Source organism: Anabas testudineus, chromosome 1 (assembly GCF_900324465.2).
Source record: "Anabas testudineus chromosome 1, fAnaTes1.2, whole genome shotgun sequence".
NCBI lineage: Eukaryota > Metazoa > Chordata > Actinopteri > Anabantiformes > Anabantidae > Anabas > Anabas testudineus.
This window is the reverse complement of record NC_046610.1, coordinates 3,258,891-3,279,095: the sequence shown is the minus strand read 5'-3', so window position 1 is coordinate 3,279,095 and position 20,205 is coordinate 3,258,891. Positions and strand designations below refer to the sequence as shown.

General features: G+C 39.9%; 1 protein-coding gene and 1 long non-coding RNA gene across 2 annotated transcripts in view; one reads left to right on the top strand and one right to left on the bottom strand.

The window, feature by feature from the left end:
* LOC113161784 (titin-like) overlaps nucleotides 1–20,205 on the bottom strand; it is a 35,283-nt gene that overhangs the window by 1,143 nt on the left and 13,935 nt on the right. The window contains exons 7-17 of the mRNA XM_026359585.1: nucleotides 5,745–5,957; nucleotides 5,279–5,497; nucleotides 4,471–4,824; nucleotides 3,837–4,061; nucleotides 3,456–3,713; nucleotides 2,764–3,018; nucleotides 2,371–2,628; nucleotides 1,615–1,696; nucleotides 1,169–1,226; nucleotides 722–900; nucleotides 483–566 (exon numbers count right to left, since the gene is read on the bottom strand). Coding sequence (XP_026215370.1) covers nucleotides 506–566; nucleotides 722–900; nucleotides 1,169–1,226; nucleotides 1,615–1,696; nucleotides 2,371–2,628; nucleotides 2,764–3,018; nucleotides 3,456–3,713; nucleotides 3,837–4,061; nucleotides 4,471–4,824; nucleotides 5,279–5,497; nucleotides 5,745–5,957 — 2,162 coding nt within the window. The 3' untranslated portion in view covers nucleotides 483–505. The remainder of the gene's footprint in view (nucleotides 1–482; nucleotides 567–721; nucleotides 901–1,168; nucleotides 1,227–1,614; nucleotides 1,697–2,370; nucleotides 2,629–2,763; nucleotides 3,019–3,455; nucleotides 3,714–3,836; nucleotides 4,062–4,470; nucleotides 4,825–5,278; nucleotides 5,498–5,744; nucleotides 5,958–20,205) is intronic.
* LOC113162196 lies at nucleotides 7,381–12,422 on the top strand. The gene is made up of 3 exons (XR_003298804.1): nucleotides 7,381–7,714; nucleotides 8,796–8,858; nucleotides 11,306–12,422. It is a non-coding gene; the product is annotated as an uncharacterized LOC113162196 (long non-coding RNA).

The following is a 20,205-nucleotide window of genomic DNA, read 5'->3' as shown; positions in this document are numbered from 1 at the left end:
CTGTAATAGCAGCAGTCTCATGGGGTTTTCCCAGCTCTAAAAACATAGCAAAAATGAGGAAGAACTAAATAATGCAGACAGCAACAAAAGCTTCACTAACTTTTTTATTACGGTCGGTGAACACAATAGTCAAACTGTCTGTGCACGATGTCTAGCCTGACCTTAAATTAATAAACTAATATTAAAGTTTCTTCTAAATATCTCATTACTGTGGGTTCTTCATCTGCTCGTTAAAACAGCAAGTGTCACTGAATGCTCCTTTTTTAATCCAGTCGCAGTATTAAATAAGCTCCTTAGAAGTGTATAAAAATAACATCATTCACTGCTGAAGATCAACTTTTATCTTCTGTTTGTAAGTGTAAATTTGTGTTAAAATATATATGGTTGTATGTACATGTGTGGTATGTATGTATCTCAATGTTTTAATAATTTACTTAGTCAGCAGTTCCCTGCTTAAATAAAGACAAACTAAAGATAAATACCAGGCTGCAGATTCTTGTTGAGCTCAGCAGGTTTTGACGACTGTGCTGTACAAAGCAGCTACATCCTCCTCACTATACTGAATTCTGTTGGAATAAAAACAGAATGAGTTCAGCATATTTAGTAAGTTCAACAGTCTAAAAGATAATAAAGAACAATAATGATCTGGTAAATGCAACAGCGATCACATTGTTCAAATAATAATCTGTCGTGGTTGTCATATTTATGAAGAGCTGCTCACCTCAGGGCAGCACTGCAGCCACTAAACTTGACTGTAGCATATTCAAGATCCTCCTCGTGTGTCTCGAGCTGAGCTGGTCTGAAGTTGGAGTAAACCGGATCTTCCTGGTTCTTGCAGAACTGGACGCTGGCATAGTGAAGATCATCCTGCTCCTCTTGTTGGCTCCGAGTTTGTACACGCTGGACAGACCAGAAACATGACTTTCTATGAATATGTGCATATTGACGGAATAGTTTCTGTGGAAATTCAGTAAATTATCAGTTTAAATAAGTTTGACAGTTTCATCTTTAACTAAAACTGACACGACAGGTGACAGAACAGATAGATCACAACTAAAAGCTGTATTAGAAAGTAAAAGACATTGACAGAGGAGGACTTGGTTTTCTTTAGAGAACAACAAAGCACTCTACACTGAGTAATGGAAACACACTGGAATCATTTCCTCACCTCTCTGCTGTCATGTCTCTCTGCAGCCTCAGGTGATTGCTTGAACAACCTCTTTGTTCTGATTAGGATGATTTCAAATGACGGGAAAAGGACAGAAATGAAATTAAGTTCTGACAAACAGCTAAAAATATTTAATTTATTCCTCTGCGATATTGTGTTGATGCATTTTCTCAGGAATGGGATAGGCAAGAGGTCACAGTGACCTTGACCATTGACCTCAAATCTAATCTCATAACTTTTGAGTCCAAGTGGATGTTTGTGCCAAATTTACAGAAAACCTAAGAGTAAAACTCCTCCAGCCACAGATGTTGCCGGTGAGGAGACATGAAGAGAAAAATCTGTAAGACATCATTTCTCTTTAACAAACCAATATTTCAATGAAGCATACTACTACTACTACTACTACTACTACTACGACTACTACGACTACTACGACTACTACTGACCTCATCAGTATAAAGACAGAGAGGAGAATGAAGACCAGGACAACAGCAGTGCTTATTCCAGCCGCTTTTGATTTCCATGCTCCTAGGTAGTGGTGAAATTAAAAGTGTTGTAAAAGGTTTAGACCACAGAGTAACAACATCAAAAACATAGACTATCTATCTGTCTCACAGCTAAAACCATTTACATGTGAATCAAATGTAAAAAAAAATATTCAACCTGATCAGGACCAGCATAAAATATAGAAGTCTGCTAATGTTAGTTAATGTAAATTAGTATTTAGTATTTCATCTTCTGCCTGGTTGATTAATGTTATGTATCACATTATATGGTAAAGGACAGACACAGCTTCATTTACTCTGACTGGACTCTATTGGATCTTGAACCTCTCTCCCATCAACACTCTGGTCAAAATCATAGTACAGTTGTTTTCAACTACATATTTTCCCCATTTCTGTTATTATGGAGCTGAAATAGTGGAAATAGTGACTTGGTCACAGTTCTTAATGAACATTTGCCAACCAGCCAAACTTCAATTAGTGCACTGGAAAGACAAGATCATCATGTTGTGCATGTTGCTAAACAGTCTGAACAAAGAACCTGAAATCCAGATTAATTACACCTGTGGTTTGTGACGTGATCATAGAGGAAGTAAAAAGACAACAGGAAGTTGGTTATTGACTGATCCCGTGGGAAATGTTTCAGACAGCTGCCATGCATTACAAGACATGTTAGAATAGAAGTGATCAGACACTTACCTGACAGACGAATCACAGATAAGGTGGAGTTATGACGTCCTCTTGTGTTCCAGGCTTCACAGTAATAATTCCCACTGTGTTCATGTCTGATGTCAGTGATGGTGAAGATCGGTCCTGAAGCTTTTGGTGACTCTTCATTCTCCTTGTACCAGGTATAATTAGCTGCTGGGTTAGCATCACTGCTACAGGTCAGAGTCACTGAACTACCCTCCACTATCTCAGAGGGACTCAGTGACACAGAGGGAAGATTTGGACGATCTGGAGGACAGAGAAACAATAAATCATCCTAAATAAAATCTAAAGACACATGATCAGTTCTGTCCTGCAATTAAAGGAAAACAACCCACCAATCCCAAATATGTTAAAATACATATAAAGATGTTTTGTACTTACACTGGACATTAATTGATGTAGATGATATTTTGTCCCCATATTGATTCTCAGACTTGCAGAAGTACGTTCCTGTATCTGCAGAGCTGATGGAGGTGAAATGATAAATTCCTTCTGGTCCATGATGTATTGTTTGGTTCCCCTTGTACCAGGTGTAATTAGCTGCTGGGTTAGCATCACTGCTACAGGTCAGAGTCACTGAACTACCCTCCACTATCTCAGAGGGACTCACTGAGATGTTGGAGTTTTTTGGACCATCTAGAAAAGATGCAGATGATTAATATTCAGGATTAAAACAGCATAGTTAATATAAACGTCAGTAGTGAACTGTTTCATCAACATCTACTGGAGACGTGAACCATGAAAAAAAGCATCATCTGCTAAAATTTTTCTTTGTTCACTAGATTCAAAAAATCCGTCAGATTTAAGCGGTTTTCCATCAAACTTCACATTAATTAAAGAACAATCAGATAATAGTCATTTCATTTATGGAGATATATCCAGTGATGAAATTATTTTTAAAAAAATGCCTTGTAAATATAAAATCAACCAAACGTGATGTTAAAGACAACTTCTCTGCGAACAACTACTAGAGCTTCTAAATGAACCCCAGCAAACAAACGAACAAACAAACAAACAAACACTTTCCAACGTTTAAAACCATAAACTTAAATTGTGTCGTACATTTCACTCACGTTTCACATTAATATTAATATACGGAGATGTTTTCTTCCCCAGCTCATTCTCAGCTGAACAGTAAAACTCTCCAGAGTCAGAGGACTGGATGGAGCTGAAGACAAGCTGTGGTTCTTTGTTCAGCAGTGTTTGGTTCTTCTTGTACCAGGTATAATTTACTGCTGACTGAGCATCACTGTTACAGGTCAGAGTCACTGAACTTCCCTCCATGATTTCACTTTGTGGACTCACTGACACAGACGGCACCTTCAGAGCATCTGGAGGAGAAAACAAGGTTTAGAAAGTGAAATGAGAAACATGAGTAGTGGAAGTTGAGTCCTTCACACAATAATATGAAGATGGACAGACATTTGATTAGTTCCAAAGTGGAACAGACTCACACACTGAGGGAGAGCAGTGATTCTCGTGTCCTTTTAAAGCACAACAGATGACGTCTCCAGGATAAAAGCTGTCTTTGTACAAAGCGTCCTCCTTCATGACTTTCTGTCCATTCTTGAACCAGACGTAGGAAAGACGAGCGACTGAACTGCAGCTGCTGTGACACTGGAGCTCTGCCTCAGTATAAGACTGGTGGACTGTTAGTGTGATCACATGGACCTGGAGAGCTGGATATGAGAGAACGAAGCCACAGTGTCATCAGATAACAAGGGAATAAAACATATACTGATGTTAGTGAAATAGTTTCAAACTCAGATCATCCATTCCCGAAAATCTATGAGAATTATAAAACATGTTTTAGTGGTTACTACTATACGTTGTTTTCCCAGTAAACACTGTGAAGCTTAGTTATAAGTCATTCATAAGAAAATATGAGCTATGAGAAAAGCATCTCTATTAAAACCTCATAACCATAAATGTTATTAGTAGATGTTGTTTATCTCTAATCTACAAAAGATTCATAAATTATATTTTAAATAATTAATACTAAATAGACTTCACACCACTATAAGACTTGTGGAGAAACAAAGGTTTTAAAATGTGAAGCTGTGTTTGTCACTTTGTGTTGATCAGTACCTGTGACAGTCAGAGTTGTTCCAGGTAAACTACTGCCCCATTCAAAGTCTGATGTTCTGAATGTGAACTGATACTGGGCTGAATCAGTCTCTCTCAGGTCAGTGATTCTCAGAGTGGAGCGTCCTCTCTCTGTTTCAAGGACCTGAACACGACCTGTATACTGGGAGTCTGTAAGAAGGTCCTCAGACTGTGAAGGATTCTTCCACTGAGGACCACGTTCAGGACGGAACCAGAATTTAGATGTAACCTTATAATAACTGTTGTAAGTACAGGAAATGTCCACTGATGATCCTTTAGAGACACAGATGCTTCTGTCAGTATAAATCACTCTGTTGCAGTTTTCACCATCAACACCTGAAAGATAAAACATATTTAAAACAGCCCTGTTTGAAAACTCATTAAATATTTGAGTGTCTATGTCGACAAGATAACAGATGACAAAATTGAAATATACCAGATAAACAGGTTTTTCTTTGACAATTTCCAAAAGGTAGGTTGATGTTCAGACTGTGTGACTTTGTCATTTTCATTCAGTTTTCTAACGTCACACATCTAACACAGTTTTTTTTGCTTTTGTTTATCATTGTAAAAATAATTTTTTAAGTAAAATACAATGTCATTGTTAATGTTAATATACTTTTTAGAGTCATGTTTGTACCTGAAATTGAAAGTAGAAAGGGCAGATTGACAGACCACAACATTTCTACCATAAATATTGTTGGTTTAAAAGAGTCAAATAATTTAAATAAGACTAATGTGATTACAAAGAGACTAAATAAACAAGTGGAAGACTGTGGAGGAAACTCACACACTGAAGGAGAAGGGAAATCCTCATGTCCTCTAAGAGCACAGGAATAACTGTCTGTGACATAATAAGATGAATAAAATGATATTTCTTCCTGATTTTCATTTATTTTTTCTCCATTCTTGTACCAGATGTAGGAAGAATGATCTGGTAGACGACAGCTGCTGTAACACATCAGCCGTGCATTAGTAGAATATGATCTCAACACCTGCAGATCTGGATCTTTAAAGAAAGAACAAACATGTTTGTTCCATATTAAATTCTTAGATCACAGGTACACAAAGAAAAAATAACAGATAAAGTTCATACAGTGTTTTCAAGTTCATACAAATCTAAGTTTTACGAAGCATCACCATCGAACTACTGTGAATCTAATTAATGTGTTACAAAAATTTAAAATATAAATTGTTTAATTTTAGACACATTAATTATATGTTTTGTATATTTAACAGTTTGTGTTGATCAGTACCTGTGACAGTCAGAGTTGTTCCAGGTAAACTACTGCCCCATTCAAACGACCATGTTCTGAATGTGAACTGATACTGGGCTGAATCAGTCTCTCTCAGGTCAGTGATTCTCAGAGTGGAGCGTCCTCTCTCTGTTTCAAGGACCTGAACACGACCTGTATACTGGGAGTCTGTAAGAAGGTCCTCAGACTGTGAAGGATTCTTCCACTGAGGACCACGTTCAGAACTGAACCAGAATTTAGATGTGATAAATCTGTAATTATTGTAGGTGCAGGAAATGTCCACTGATGAACCTTTGAAGGCACAGATGCTTCTGTCAGTATAAATCACTCTGTTGCAGGTTTGATCATTGACACCTGAAACATAAAATTACTGAGTTACTGACTGTAGTGTTAGTACTGAAGAGATCAGTGTAAAAACATGGTGTTAATATAGAAAGTGGTAAAGGGGTGATTTGAACTGTAAATAACTGCACTGATGGGACAGTTCAATAAGTTGAACTGTCAAAAGATGGTTTAATGTTAGAAGACTGTGGAGGAAACTCACACACTGAAGGAGAGGGGAAATCCTCATGTCCTCTAAGAGCACAGGAATAACTGTCTGTGACATAATGACGTGAGTGATATGATATTTCTTCCTGACTGTCACTAATTTTCTCTCCATTCTTGTACCAGATGTAAGAAGGATGATCAGGTAGACGACAACTGCTGTAACACTGAAGCTCTGACCTGGATCGATAGTCGTAAACCTGTAGAACTGAATTTGCAAAGAAGCAAAAATAAAACCTTCACTGTATATTTAAACCCACGTGTAAATATCCTAAATCCAAGTTCAGTTTACAGGAATGTTCATTAGATTGACTGAATCATTTAGAACTATAACAGAAGTTATCATATTTTATCATGTGAGTTAAAGCTCACATCTTACAGGACATTTTCATCCTTACCTGTGACAGTTAAAGTGACTCCAGGTTCACCTGTATATCTTCCTCCTGGTTGGTTTGTTATGAACCTGAAGTAGTACACACCTGAGTCGCTCTGTCTCAGGTCTGTGATTCTCAGAGTGCAGCTGTTCTTATTATAGAAATACTGCAGACGACCTGCGAACACTGAGGCTGTTCTCAGATCCACATATTGATAGTAACTGACTCTAGTGAACCAGAGTGTTTCTATAACTGTAGGAACTGTTCCTGATATTCTGGACGGGTATGTGTAGGAGCAGTGTATGTCCACTGTTGATCCCTTTATACCACAGATCTTAGTAGAAGTGTAAGTTACTCCCCAGTCATTCTGACCCTGCACCACTGTAACACAGAGCACAGCAGAAACCACAGTTAAAGTTAAAGTCAGATTTTACATTGTGTTGGTTCAATCATTTGAAAACTAGCAGTAGAACTGAATTCATTCCAATTTGTATTTAATGACTGAATGTCATAATAAATTTGGACCAACACACAAAATACACCCATGAGTACTTTACTCGTCTCTATCTCTGTCTAAACTGAGGTCTTAAATCATGTAGGAATATGTTTTCATCTACAATGATAAAGATGTTAAAATAATAAACCAACCATATGTTGAGTTAAAAGAATGAACGTTCTTACTGACAGACCAGAGAAACAAATTCCACAACTCCAGACAGACAAAAGAGGACAAAGTGTTTGCTGAGACAAACAGGTGAGGAGCAGGCAGTGGTAGGTAAGAGGCCGACAGGTGATCCACACAAACACATGGAAAAGGAGGCAAAGGCAGAGTCCAACAGAACAAGAAGAAGACCCAGAACAGACAGACTCAAACATCACACAGGTGGTTTGTAGGTAAGATCCAGGTTCACAGAGAACATGAGGGACTGATGACAACACTGGGAACAGGTGAGTGAGGAGGTGAGCAGGAAGTAGAAAGAAAGTCTGGAGACATCTGGTGGATGAAATGTGAAATGTCACTTCATCAACATTGAACAGCAGACTGAGGAAGTGAGTTACTTTTCTTTAATCTGGTTTCTTAGTGTAGTTCTTGTGCTTTTGTTCATTTCAGAGCATGTACTTCTGTACTGTAGTACTTCAACCAAGGTGATCAGGTCAGTTAGAAGTGGTACTTGTACTCGTATCTGACTCAGGTTGGTTAATTAACTTCTACTTCAGTACTGAGTTCGTCCACATCCTACGGAAGTGAGGATATGAACAGTAAGTAGTAAATTAATAACCCAGATCTAATTGCTCTAACAAAGTTGATCCGCTATATTTAGCAGAATCAAATGTACTTTTAATTGATATTTTGTATTGTAGTATTGATACTTTCACTAAAGGACCTGCGTACATCTTTCAGTAGTAGCTCCAGTAGGAGAGCACTCAGCTACGATTAGTATCAGTGGTTCAGTTCCCTGTTTCTACTACCTACTTGTTTAGACGTCCTTGGACAAGACACCAAGACCCCACAGTAATAGTGTCTGACATCTATAAAAAGTTTTAGCGCTGGATATTTGTACGATAGTATAAAATTACACGACAGCTCAACAGAATAAAGCAAAGCTTCATGTTTATTCTGGACATTTCAATATTTCACCACAGCCTTGTCTCTGGACGTCAGGGTCCTCATCTCACCACACTTCACCAAAAATCAATAAATACATACAGATGTGACCACAACTAAAGTAGTTCCACTATAAGTGAGCAGCACATCGTACAGTGGAAATAAGAAAACACTTTACCTGGTGTAGAGAGAAGGAAAACAATAACTCCAATTACTGATGTTGTTAAACTCATATCTGCTGCTCTCAGCTCTTGTCTAGAACTGTCCTCTGTGGCCAGGGGGTGAAGGCAGTAGACAAAAACACACCTAAATTTCTTCACACTTCCTTCCTCTTTATTAATAGGAAACATGAACCAGATGCTAATAAAACCTCAAGAAAATGAAGTTTTGTGATGTTGAACATGTTATATATAGAGAAAAGGAAGAACTAGACATTAGTTTTATGCAACAACTGCACTTTATCAGTTCACTAACTGATTCCTGAGGATTGTTTTTTTTTTTAACCTGTCCTCTTTTTAAATTCAGGAAGAATTGAATCCTCTCAGCGATGCACCACAGAGCAGACGACAGGAAGTTGGGTTCTCTTGGGTCTGTATATAATCATACTGAAACTACCACATGACGACTTTAGATATGTTGCATTGATAGTGACCACAAAAGAAGCAATATTTAGGCACTGTTGGAGCATATCATCACAAGTTTTGTCTTTAAATATTTTAGGCTGTTTTTAAAACTCACGTCTAACTCGGAGTCACAGTTTGCAGCACAAACACACCTTCACTGTTAAGTTTCTTCTCACACATCTGTTTGCCGACTGTCTTACGACCGTGTCACATTTTAAATGCAACATCTTCATCACTGCAGCTTCTTTACTTTGTTTCCACTGTTAGTTTGTGTTGATCTCAGTTTAACTCATGAGGTTTTCTTACATTGATGTTATCTGTGCAGTGGAGTAATTCTCCACACACATTTTAGATTATACAGTACTACTCTTTAAACTTTGCTGAAATCCAGTCGATTATTTATTTCATCTCATTCTAACCTGTTTCACTAATCACACATTTAAAAGACCTTCATGAGAGTTGTGAGCATTTTATTCAAAGAGGAATATTTCCCATCTCACACTTAGATTAGTTTTGAATTGTGTCTAAATTAAAGGGACACGAGGAAAAAAAGATCATATTTATTTCTACTTCGCTGATATAAATAGGCCCAGAGAACCGAACATAATGATGTGAAAAATAAAGAACAGATACAGAACAAAATAAAGATATAAGCTAAATATGCAGTATTAACAAGCTGTGTTGGTGATGTAGAAGAATTATCTGACAGGATCTTGGAAATAGTTTCCTTCAGTAAAACCTGAGCCTTTACTGACATTTAGTGGCAGCAGCATGAAACTACAAATACATTACATTAAGCACATTCTTCTCCATTATTGCTGTTGTACACACTATGTTATGATTATAGGAAATGTATTATATAGTAACAATTTCAAGCTGTTTGGACCTCCTTAGTGACACTTTAACATATTTCTGGTGGCTGAAATGTGTGGAGTACTAGTATCTTTGCACCTAAGTGATTTTTAAGCATTTATATACTTTAAAACTTCAAATTAATTAAGAATTTAGTGGAGGTCAGTGAATAGTAAATGACCCTTCTTGTAAGAAGTTTGAATTCTCAAGTTGACTTTGAATTTCAAACTTTTAGTGTTCTCAGACGGAGCTTGTTGCACATAAAAGTCGATGTTATAAGATTTAATCTCAGAGCACCTTTTTTTTATACCAACAAAACATTTGACAGATTTTAAATTAAAGGATACAGAGGAGTTTCTCAGATGTGAGGACTTCAGTTGAAGCTACTTCCTCTAAATATGATACAGAAAACAGACACAGATACGGACCTGGTCTTTTTTATTTACTCCACTTTTCTCATCCAAATTACTTCAGGCTGCTCTGAATAAGTGTTCAACATGTCCTACAGTGGAAATGTGAATATATTTACCTGGTGTAGAGAGAAGGAAAACAATAAATCCTAACGCTGATGTTGTTAAACTCATATCTGCTGCTCTCAAGTCTTCTGTAGAATGAAAGAGTGTGAGCATTAGACAAAATCACACTACATGTGTTATAAACTTCCTATTTATTTAAATGCATCATGAACCAGATGCAACAAAAATAACTTGTATAGTGTTTTGAAATTTATACATATAATGTGTTATATATTAAAAAGTAGAATTGGAGACTGGATTTGTGGATCAACCACATCATACCTCACCAACACTGTTTAAGGCATATTTTCTTTTGTACCTTCTTTTTTTAGATTCAGGAATAACTCTCTCAGTCCACTCAGTGGAGCACAACAAGATTCAGGGCAGATAAGAAGTTTGATCTGTTGTAAAACACGTGACCGTACTGAAACCACTGTGACTACGATGACATTAGAGATGTGCTGAGATGTGCTCCACACATTTCATACACACAAAACCTACAGCTTTACAATGGGCACATTTAAGAGTCTGAATTTATTTCTACTACTGACCACATGAGATGAGCTGTTTTCTATGAACTGAGGAACCACATGTGAGGAAGAGGACAGTGAAGTGAGAGAACAGGTTTTAATGAGGACAGACAGAATCAACAACAAAACTAATCTAAAAAGGACAAAACTAAAGATCAGAATATCACCCAATGACAGTGGAGGATAAAAACAAGAAATATAAATAGAAGAAAACAGGGAGGATTGGGGGGCGAGTGGCAGAGCAGGTCTCCATTAACCCCAGGGTCAAAGTGTCACTGGACAAAACACTAAACCCTAAAACCTAACATGCAGCTGCTTGTTCACAAGAATCCTCCCAATGGGATTAATGAAGTGAAAACTGCCTTCACACCACTGATGTTTCCTCAGTTGATCTGTGCTGAGACTGAGACACATGATCAACCGAACAGAGTTTTTATTTTTCCTATAAAATGACCGAGAAGGGAACAGCCAGAGTAATGAAGACTGAATGTGTAACACTGAGCATTTTCCACTAGAGGACAGTGAAACATCGGAGAAACTGAATCAGAACCAGGAAACAACATTTTGCTGTTCATCACTTAAAGCCACACGATGGACTGGAGAACAACGTGAGGATTGAAGAAACTATCCACAACCATAGAGTTCAAATCAAACAGATTTAATCCTAAATGAGCTGAGTAATCAATTTTATTTCATCCCAAACATCTGATTCATCCCAAATGAGGTCACAAGACCACAGTTTTACAACATCTATATGTTAAAGTCACAATAAAATGACAAAGAAAAGTTCAAACTAATGAATGAATGTAATTAAAATGAATAGATACAATGAATGAAGCACAAATGAGATGAATTCAAGCCCAATTTTAATAACATGTAATGAGATGAGGCTATGGAGGGTAGAGATGTCTCAGACATCCTACACAGACATGCTGGTGTTTTCTGAATCTGTCCTACAAATGGAGATGTTCCCCCAGTAGTTAGGGAGCGACTGGGTAGTTAGGGTTAGGCTCAGGTATAGAGGATGTGCAGATATCCTGATGTGGTTTCACACATTGTTAGAACAGCTCCACTCCTATCTTCCTCTTCATGTAGCTGCAGACCTCTTAAACCCAGTACGCTGCTAGTCTCTTTGAAATTGATGATAAACTGTAGAAATGATCTGATCATGAAGTCAAACTAAACCTAAACTAGTTTAAACAGCAACTGACAGAATAAATGCAAATTAAAACATGTAATATAATAATTAAAACACTCCACACACTGCTCAGTTTAAGATCAACTGATATAATAATCTAAACACAAGTTAATTTAAAATACATGCAGAAAGACTTTACTTCTACATTTTCCATCTAGCTAACTGTGATGCTACTGTCCTGGTTTTGATGTGTTACAGAAAATCTTCCACTGTACATGTGATTAAAACTGATGCTTCCATACATCTGTATTTTAACTGCATCTACAGATAAATACAAGTTAGTATTAGTTCATGATAAAGAATATTTCCATGTTTAACTTTCTCCAATAAATCATTCCTGCCTCTGGTTTAACAGCAACTGAAGAGAATCACAACTCATTTAAATGAAACTTTCTGACCTGAGATTTACAACAAATTGATTTGTAATTTCACTCTGTAATAATCATATTACAGGGTTCATGTTGTTAATAGTCTCTCTCATCTCTATCATCTCTACAGGTTGATTCAATTCAGTTTTTAAGCTCCTAGTTTTCTTCATCCTGGATTAAATAAAACAACAACAACAAAAATACATAAAGTGAATTAATGTAACAAATCAATAATGTAAGAAAATAAAAGATCAGAGATGGAACTGATGCATTTTTATTGTTTTACCTCAAACACAGACTGATGACAAACAGAGGAATCAGCATCAGGACTACAAGAGACCACCTGATGATGTTCATTATAAGAAGTGATTTACCTGGAAATTGAAATAGAAACATTTAGGACATGTGACTTTACATAATTAGATATTAGACATTGTTTGTTTTTAGACATAGATTTGACATAAACAACCACAGGAAGTTTTATTGCAACACTTAAATTTTGGTCTTTTTAAATATTTTGATGAGCTGTAAAAGAAGCCAACATGTGTGTCTGTGAAGAGCAAAGTGAAAAACTTACCTCCCACAACAATCAAATGTAAGGTGCTGTTATAATGACTCGTAGTGTCCTGAACCACACAGTAATAATTCCCACTGTGTTCAGCTCTGATGTCAGTGATGGTGAAGATCTGTCCTGAAGCTTTTGGTGACTCTTCATTCTCCTTGTACCAGGTATAATTAGCTGCTGGGTTAGCATCACTGCTACAGGTCAGAGTCACTGAACTACCCTCCACTATCTCAGAGGGACTCACTGACACAGAGGGAAGATTTAGAAGATCTGGAGGAGAAAACCGACGGTGTCATCAGATAACAAGGGAATTAAAAATATACTGATATAAGTGAAACTTTCAAACTCACATCATCCATTCCCATTGCTATATGGGAATAGAAAATCTACGTTAATATACGTTGTTTTCCCAGTAAACACTATGTAGCAAAAATATTTTGCTGGTTGAACATTAAATTGAAGTAAAAGACGCAAAAGGCAAAAGCATCTCTATTAAAACCTCGTAACCACAAATTTTATTAGTAGATGTTGTTTATCTCTAATCTACAAAAGATTCATAAGTTATATTTTAAATAATTAATATAGACTTTAGTCACATCACATCACTATAAGACTGTCAGATTGACAGACGACCAAATTTCTGCAATGAATATTGTTGGTTTAAAAGTCCAACGATTTAAAAAAATACTGACATGATTCCACAAGTTTAAACAAAGACCAAGTAAACTAATAAATCATTTTAAAATGTTTAATGTATAGTAAAGATTTGTAAGTTTTAATCCTGCAGTGAAATAAAAATGAAACAAATCTAAATTGTCACTGGACGTCAGTGATATGATTTTATTTAAACAGTGTGAAATGTTTGAGTCACCAGCTCCTACTGAATTACAAGCAGTTAAAGTAAAACTCACACATCAGATGCTGTTACTGTGTGTTAGTGGAAGACTGTGGAGGAAACTCACACACTGAAGGAGAAGGAAAATCCTCATGTCCTCTAAGAGCACAGGAATAACTGTCTCCTTCATTGTTGACTGAATGAAATGATATTTCTTCCTGATTTTCATTTATTTTTTCTCCATTCTTGTACCAGATGTAGGAAGAATGATCTGGTAGACGACAGCTGCTGTAACACTTCAGCCATACTGTAGTAGAAAAGAATCTCCACACCAGCACCTGCAGATCTGGATCTTTAAAGAAAGAACAGATGTGTTTATATTGCTTATAGATTACAAGATCACTCAAAAACTAAGACAAAATAACAGATAAAGTTCATACAGGGTTTTCAATTCAAACAATTCACTGAGTGTTAAGAAGAATCATTGAACTAGTGTGAATCTAATAAATGTATTTCAAATTTTTAAAAGATAAAGTTCCTAAACTAAATATACTAATTATGTGTTTTCTATATTTATCAGTTTGTGTTGATCAGTACCTGTGACAGTCAGAGTTGTTCCAGGTAAACTACTGCCCCATTCAAAGTCTGATGTTCTGAATGTGAACTGATACTGGGCTGAATCAGTCTCTCTCAGGTCAGTGATTCTCAGAGTGGAGCGTCCTCTCTCTGTTTCAAGGACCTGAACACGACCTGAATACTGGGAGTCTGTAAGAAGGTCCTCAGACTGTGAAGGATTCTTCCACTGAGGTTCAGGACTGAACCAGAATTTAGATGTAACCTCATAATAACTGTTGTAAATACAGGAAATATTCACTGATGATCCTTTAGAGACACAGATGCTTCTGTCAGAGTAAATCACTACGTTGCAGGTTTGATAAGTGACACCTGAAAGATAAAATAATATTTAAAACAGCTGTTACAACTCCGACTTAGAGGGTTTTAGGAGGTTGTATAGTATAGTAATTGACTGTAGTAGCTCTGTAGAGTTCAATGCATGAAGATGTTGTTAAAGTAGATGGAGGATGTGGGTTAATCTCTAATATATATTTGACTATAATAACTGCACTGATGGGACAGTTCAATAAGTTAAATTGTCAGCAGATGGTTTAATGTTAGAAGACTGTGGAGGAAACTCACACACTGAAGGAGAAGGGAAATCCTCATGTCCTCTAAGAGCACAGGAATAACTGTCTGCAGGAGAAATGTTCTCTGTATAAGACGACAAAGATGTTCCTCCTTGAATTTTCTCTCCATTCTTGTACCAGATGTAAGAAGGATGATCAGGTAGACCACAACTGCAGATACACTGAAGCTCTGACCTGGATTGATAGTTGTATACCTGTAGAACTGAATTTGCAAAAAAAGGAAAAAAAAACAGTATATTTAAACCCACGTGTCCATCCGTCCATCCATCCATCCATTTTCTTCCGCTTATCCGGGGCCGGTTCGCGGGGGGAGCAGCTTAAGCAGAGCTGCCCAGACTTCCCTCTCCCTAGACACCTCCTCCAGCTCTTCCAGGGGAACACCGAGGTGTCCCAGGCCAGCCGAGAGACATAGTCTCTCCAACGTGTCCTGGGTCTTCCCCGGGGCCTCCGCCTGGTGGGACATGTCCGGAAAACCTCCCCTGCGAGGCGTCCCGGGGGCATCCGAAACAGATGCCCAAGCCACCTCAACTGGCCCCTCTCGATGCAGAGGAGCAGCAGCTCTACTCCGAGCTCCTCCCGGGTGACTGAGCTCCTCACCCTATCTCTAAGTGTGCGCCCTGCCACTCTACGGAGGAAACTCATTTCGGCCGCTTGTATCCGGGACCTTGTCCTTTCGGTCATGACCCAAAGCTCATGGCCATAGTTGAGGGCAGGAACGTAGACTGACCGGTAAATCGAGAGCTTTGCCTTTCGGCTCAGCTCCTTTTTTACCACAACGGTCCGTACACTGACCGCATTACTGCTGCCGATGCACCAATCCGTCTGTCAATCTCACGCTCCCTTTTTCCCTCACTCGTGAACAAGACCACAAGATACCTAAACTCCTCCACTTGAGGGAGAATGTCCCCCCCCAACCTGGAGGGTGCAAGCCACCTTTTTCCAGTTGAGAACCATGGCCTCGGACTTGGAGGTGCTGATTCTCATCCCAGCCCCTTCACACTCGGCTGCAAACCGCCCCAGTGCCTGCTGGAGGTCCCGGTCTGATGAGGCCAACAGGACAACATTATCTGCAAAAAGCAGAGATGAAATCCTGTGATCCCCAAACCGGATTCCCTCCGACCCCTGGCTGCACCTAGAAATCCTGTCCATAAAAGTAATGAACAGGATCGGTGACAAAGGGCAGCCCTGTCGGAGTCCAACATGCACCGCGAACAAGTCTTACTACCGGCAATGCGAACCAAGCTCCTACTCCGGTCATACAAGGACCGAATGGCCCCTAACAAAGGGTCCCGAATCCCGTATTCCCAAAGTACCCCCCAGAGGATGCCACGAGGGACACGGGAAAACGCCTTCTCCAAGTCCACAAAACACATGTAGACTGGATGGGCGAACTCCCATGAACCCTCGAGCACCCTAGCAAGAGTATGGAGCTGGTCCAGTGTTCCACGGCCAGGACGAAAACTGCATTGTTCCTCCTGGATCCGAGGTTCGACTAGCGGCCTAATACTCCTCTCCAGCACTCTGGCATAGACTTTCCCAGGGAAGCTGATGAGTGTGATCCCCCTATAGTTGGAACACACCCTCCGGTCCCCCTTTTTAAAAAGAGGAACCACCAACCCGGTCTGCCAATCCAGAGGTACTGTCCCTGATCTCCATGCGATGCTGCAAAGGCGTGTCAACCAAGACAGCCCTACAACATCCAGAGACTTAAGGTACTCAGGGCGAATTTCATCCACCCCTGGTGCCTTTCCACCGAGGAGCTTACTGACTACCTCAGTGACTTCGACCAGGGAAATGGACGAGTCAACCTCTGAGTCCCCAGCCTCTGCTTCCTCAACAGAAGGCGTGTCGACGGGGTTGAGAAGATCCTCAAAGTATTCCTTCCACCGTCCTACAGTGTCCCCAGTCAAAGTCAGCAGCTCCCCACCTCCACTGTAAACAGTGTTGGCAGGAAACTGCTTTCCCCTTCTGAGGCGCCGGACGGTTTGCCAGAATTTCCTTGAGGCAGAGTGATAGTCCTCCTCCATGGCCTCGCCGAACTTCTCCCAGGTCCGAGGTTTTGCCTCTGTGACCGTGCGGGCTGCGGCACGTTTGGCCTGCCAATACCCATCAGCTGCATCAGGGGTCCCACAGGCCAACCAGGTCTGATAAGACTCCTTCTTCAGCTTGACGGCTTCCCTTACTTCCGGTGTCCACCACCGGGTTCGGGGGTTGCCGCCGCGACAGTCACCAGAGACCCTATGGCCACAGCTCCGAACAGCTGCATTGACAATGGAGGTGGAAAACATGGTCCACTCGGACTCAATGTCTCCAGGCTCCCTCGGAACCTGATTATAGCTCTCCCGGAGGTGGGAGTTAAAGACCTCTCTGACAGAGGGTTCCACCAGACGTTCCCAACAGACCCTCACAATACGTTTGGGTCTGCCAAGTCTATCCAGCTCCCTCCTCCGCCATCGGATCCAACTCACCACCAGGTGGTGATCAGTTGACAGCTCAGCCCCTCTCTTCACCCGAGTGTCCAAGACATACGGTCGGAGGTCAGATGACACAACCACAAAGTCGATCATAGACCTCCAACCTAGGGTGTCCTGGTGCCACGTGCACTGATGGACACCCTTATGCTTGAACATGGTGTTCGTTATGGACAAACTGTGACTAGCACAGAAGTTCAATAACAAAACACCACTCGGGTTCAGATCAGGGAGGCCGTTCCTCCCAATCACGCCCCTCCAGGTATCACTGTCATTGCCCACGTGGGCGTTGAAATCCCCCAGTAGGACGACAGAGTCCGCAGGCGGAACACCTTCCAGTACCCCTTACAGAGACCCAATGAAAGCCGGGTACTCTGCACTGCTGTTTGGCCCGTAGGCACAAACAACAGTGAGAGACCTATCCCCTACCCGAAGGCTCAGGGAAACAACTCTCTCGTCCACCAGGGAAAACTCCAACACATGGCAGCTGAGCTGGGGGGCTATAAGCAAGCCCACCCCTGCCCGCCGCCTCTCACCATGGGCAACTCCAGAGTAGAAGAGAGTCCAACCTCTCTCAAGAAGTTGTGTTCCAGCGCCCAGACTGTGTGTGGAAGTGAGCCCGACTATCTCTAGCCGGTACCGCTCAACCTCCAACACAAAATCAGGCTCCTTTCCACCCAGTGAGGTGACATTCCATGTCCCAATTGCCAGATTCCTTGTCCAGGGATTGGGTTGTCGAGGCACCTCCACAAGGCTGCCACCCAATCCACACTGCACAAACCCCCTATGCTCCTTCCTGCGGGTGGTGGGCCTACAGGAAGTCGGTCCCACGTCGCTCCTTCGGGCTGAGCCCAGCCGGGTCCCATGGGAAAGATCCCAGCCACCAAGCGCTCGCCTACGTGCCCCAACCCCGGGCCTGGCTCCAGGGTGGGGCCCTGGTGACGCCAATCCGGGCGACGTAATAGTCCTTGATTTCTCAATCATCATAAGGGGTTTCTGAACTGCTCTTAGTCTGGCCCATCGCCTAGGAGCTATTTGCCTTGGGAGACCCTACCAGGGGCTTAAGCCCCCGGCAACATAGCTCCTAGGGTCATTCAGACACGAAAACCCCTCCACCACAGTAAGGTGGCAGTTCAGGGACCCACGTGTAAATATCCTAAATTCAAGTTCAGTTTACAGGAATGTTCATTAAATTGACTGAATCATTTAGAACTATAACAGAAGTTATCATATTTTATCATATGAGTTAAAGCTCACACCTTAAAGGACATTTTCATTCTCATACTTTCACTGTAGCATTTTCTCAATCTTAAAAATATGAAACAAAACAAATATTATAATGAACATGTTACCTTTGACAGTTAAAGTGACTCCAGGTTCACCTGTATATATCCCTCCTGGTTGGTTTGTTATGAACCTGAAGTAGTACACACCTGAGTCGCTCTGTCTCAGGTCTGTGATTCTCAGAGTGCAGCTGTTCTTATTATAGAAATACTGCAGACGACCTGCGAACACTGAGGCTGTTCTCAGATCCACATATTGATAGTTACTGACTCTAGTGAACCAGAGTGTTTCTATAACTGTAGTAACAGTTCCTGATATTCTGGATGGGTATGTGTAGGAGCAGTGTATGTCCACTGTTGATCCTTCTACAGCACAGATCTTAGTAGAAGTGTAAGTTACTCCCCAGTCATTCTGACCCTGCACCACTGTAACACAGAGCACAGCAGAAACCAAAGTTAAAGTTAAAGTCAGATTTTACATTGTGTTGGTTCAATCATTTGAAAACCAGCAATAGAACTGAATTCATTTCAAATTGTTGTTAAACTACTTTAAATCTTACATCATCTCAATGTGTGGTAAACAAGACTCAGTACTCTGTCTGACTTGTACTGAAGCTGATGACAGAAAGGTTCTTTTTCTGTAACTTGAAATGACAGAAACAACTTACTGCTGGTACTGTGTCAATTACTAATTCACTGCACATGTTTCTACTGCTGCGTTCATGATTTCTGTTGTTTTTAAGTAACAGCCAAGTGTCTGTAGTGTACTTCAAATATAAGTTGACTAGAAAAAGACACTAAATGTTATTGTATTACATCACTGTTGTATCTATTTAATCATATTTTCTTAGATATTTTTTTTAATTTGGTTCTTTGAAGGAAACTAAATACTTGATAAATGATTATAAAAGATTTCACATCTATAATGATGAAAGAAACAATAATGAGGCCATGTGATACTTCAAGTCTTCATGAGATCCCTTGTGTGTGCAGGTACACACTGTGTGTATTTTAGCCGACACGGTGTGTACTAATTAAGTTAAGTGACATTTAAAGGTACTTTATCAAGTAACTCGAAAGGTGAAACGAACTGGGGAAAAGAAAAAAAAAAAAAATATATATATATATATATATTGATATAATGAATATGGGCTAACACACAAAATACACCCATGAATACATAGATAACTTTATCTCTGTCTAAACTAAGGTCTTAAGTCATGTGGGAAGATGTTTTTATCTACAATGATAAAGTGGTAAAAATAAAAAAACAACCATATGTTGAGTTAAAAGAATGAACGTGCTAATGAACAAATTCCACAACTCCAGACAGACAAAAGAGGACGTAGTGTTTGCTGAGACAAACAGGTGAGGAGCAGGCAGTGGTAGGTAAGAGGCCGACAGGTGATCCACACAAACACATGGAAAAGGAGGCAAAGGCAGAGTCCAACAGAACAAGAAGAAGACACAGAACAGACAGACTCAAACAT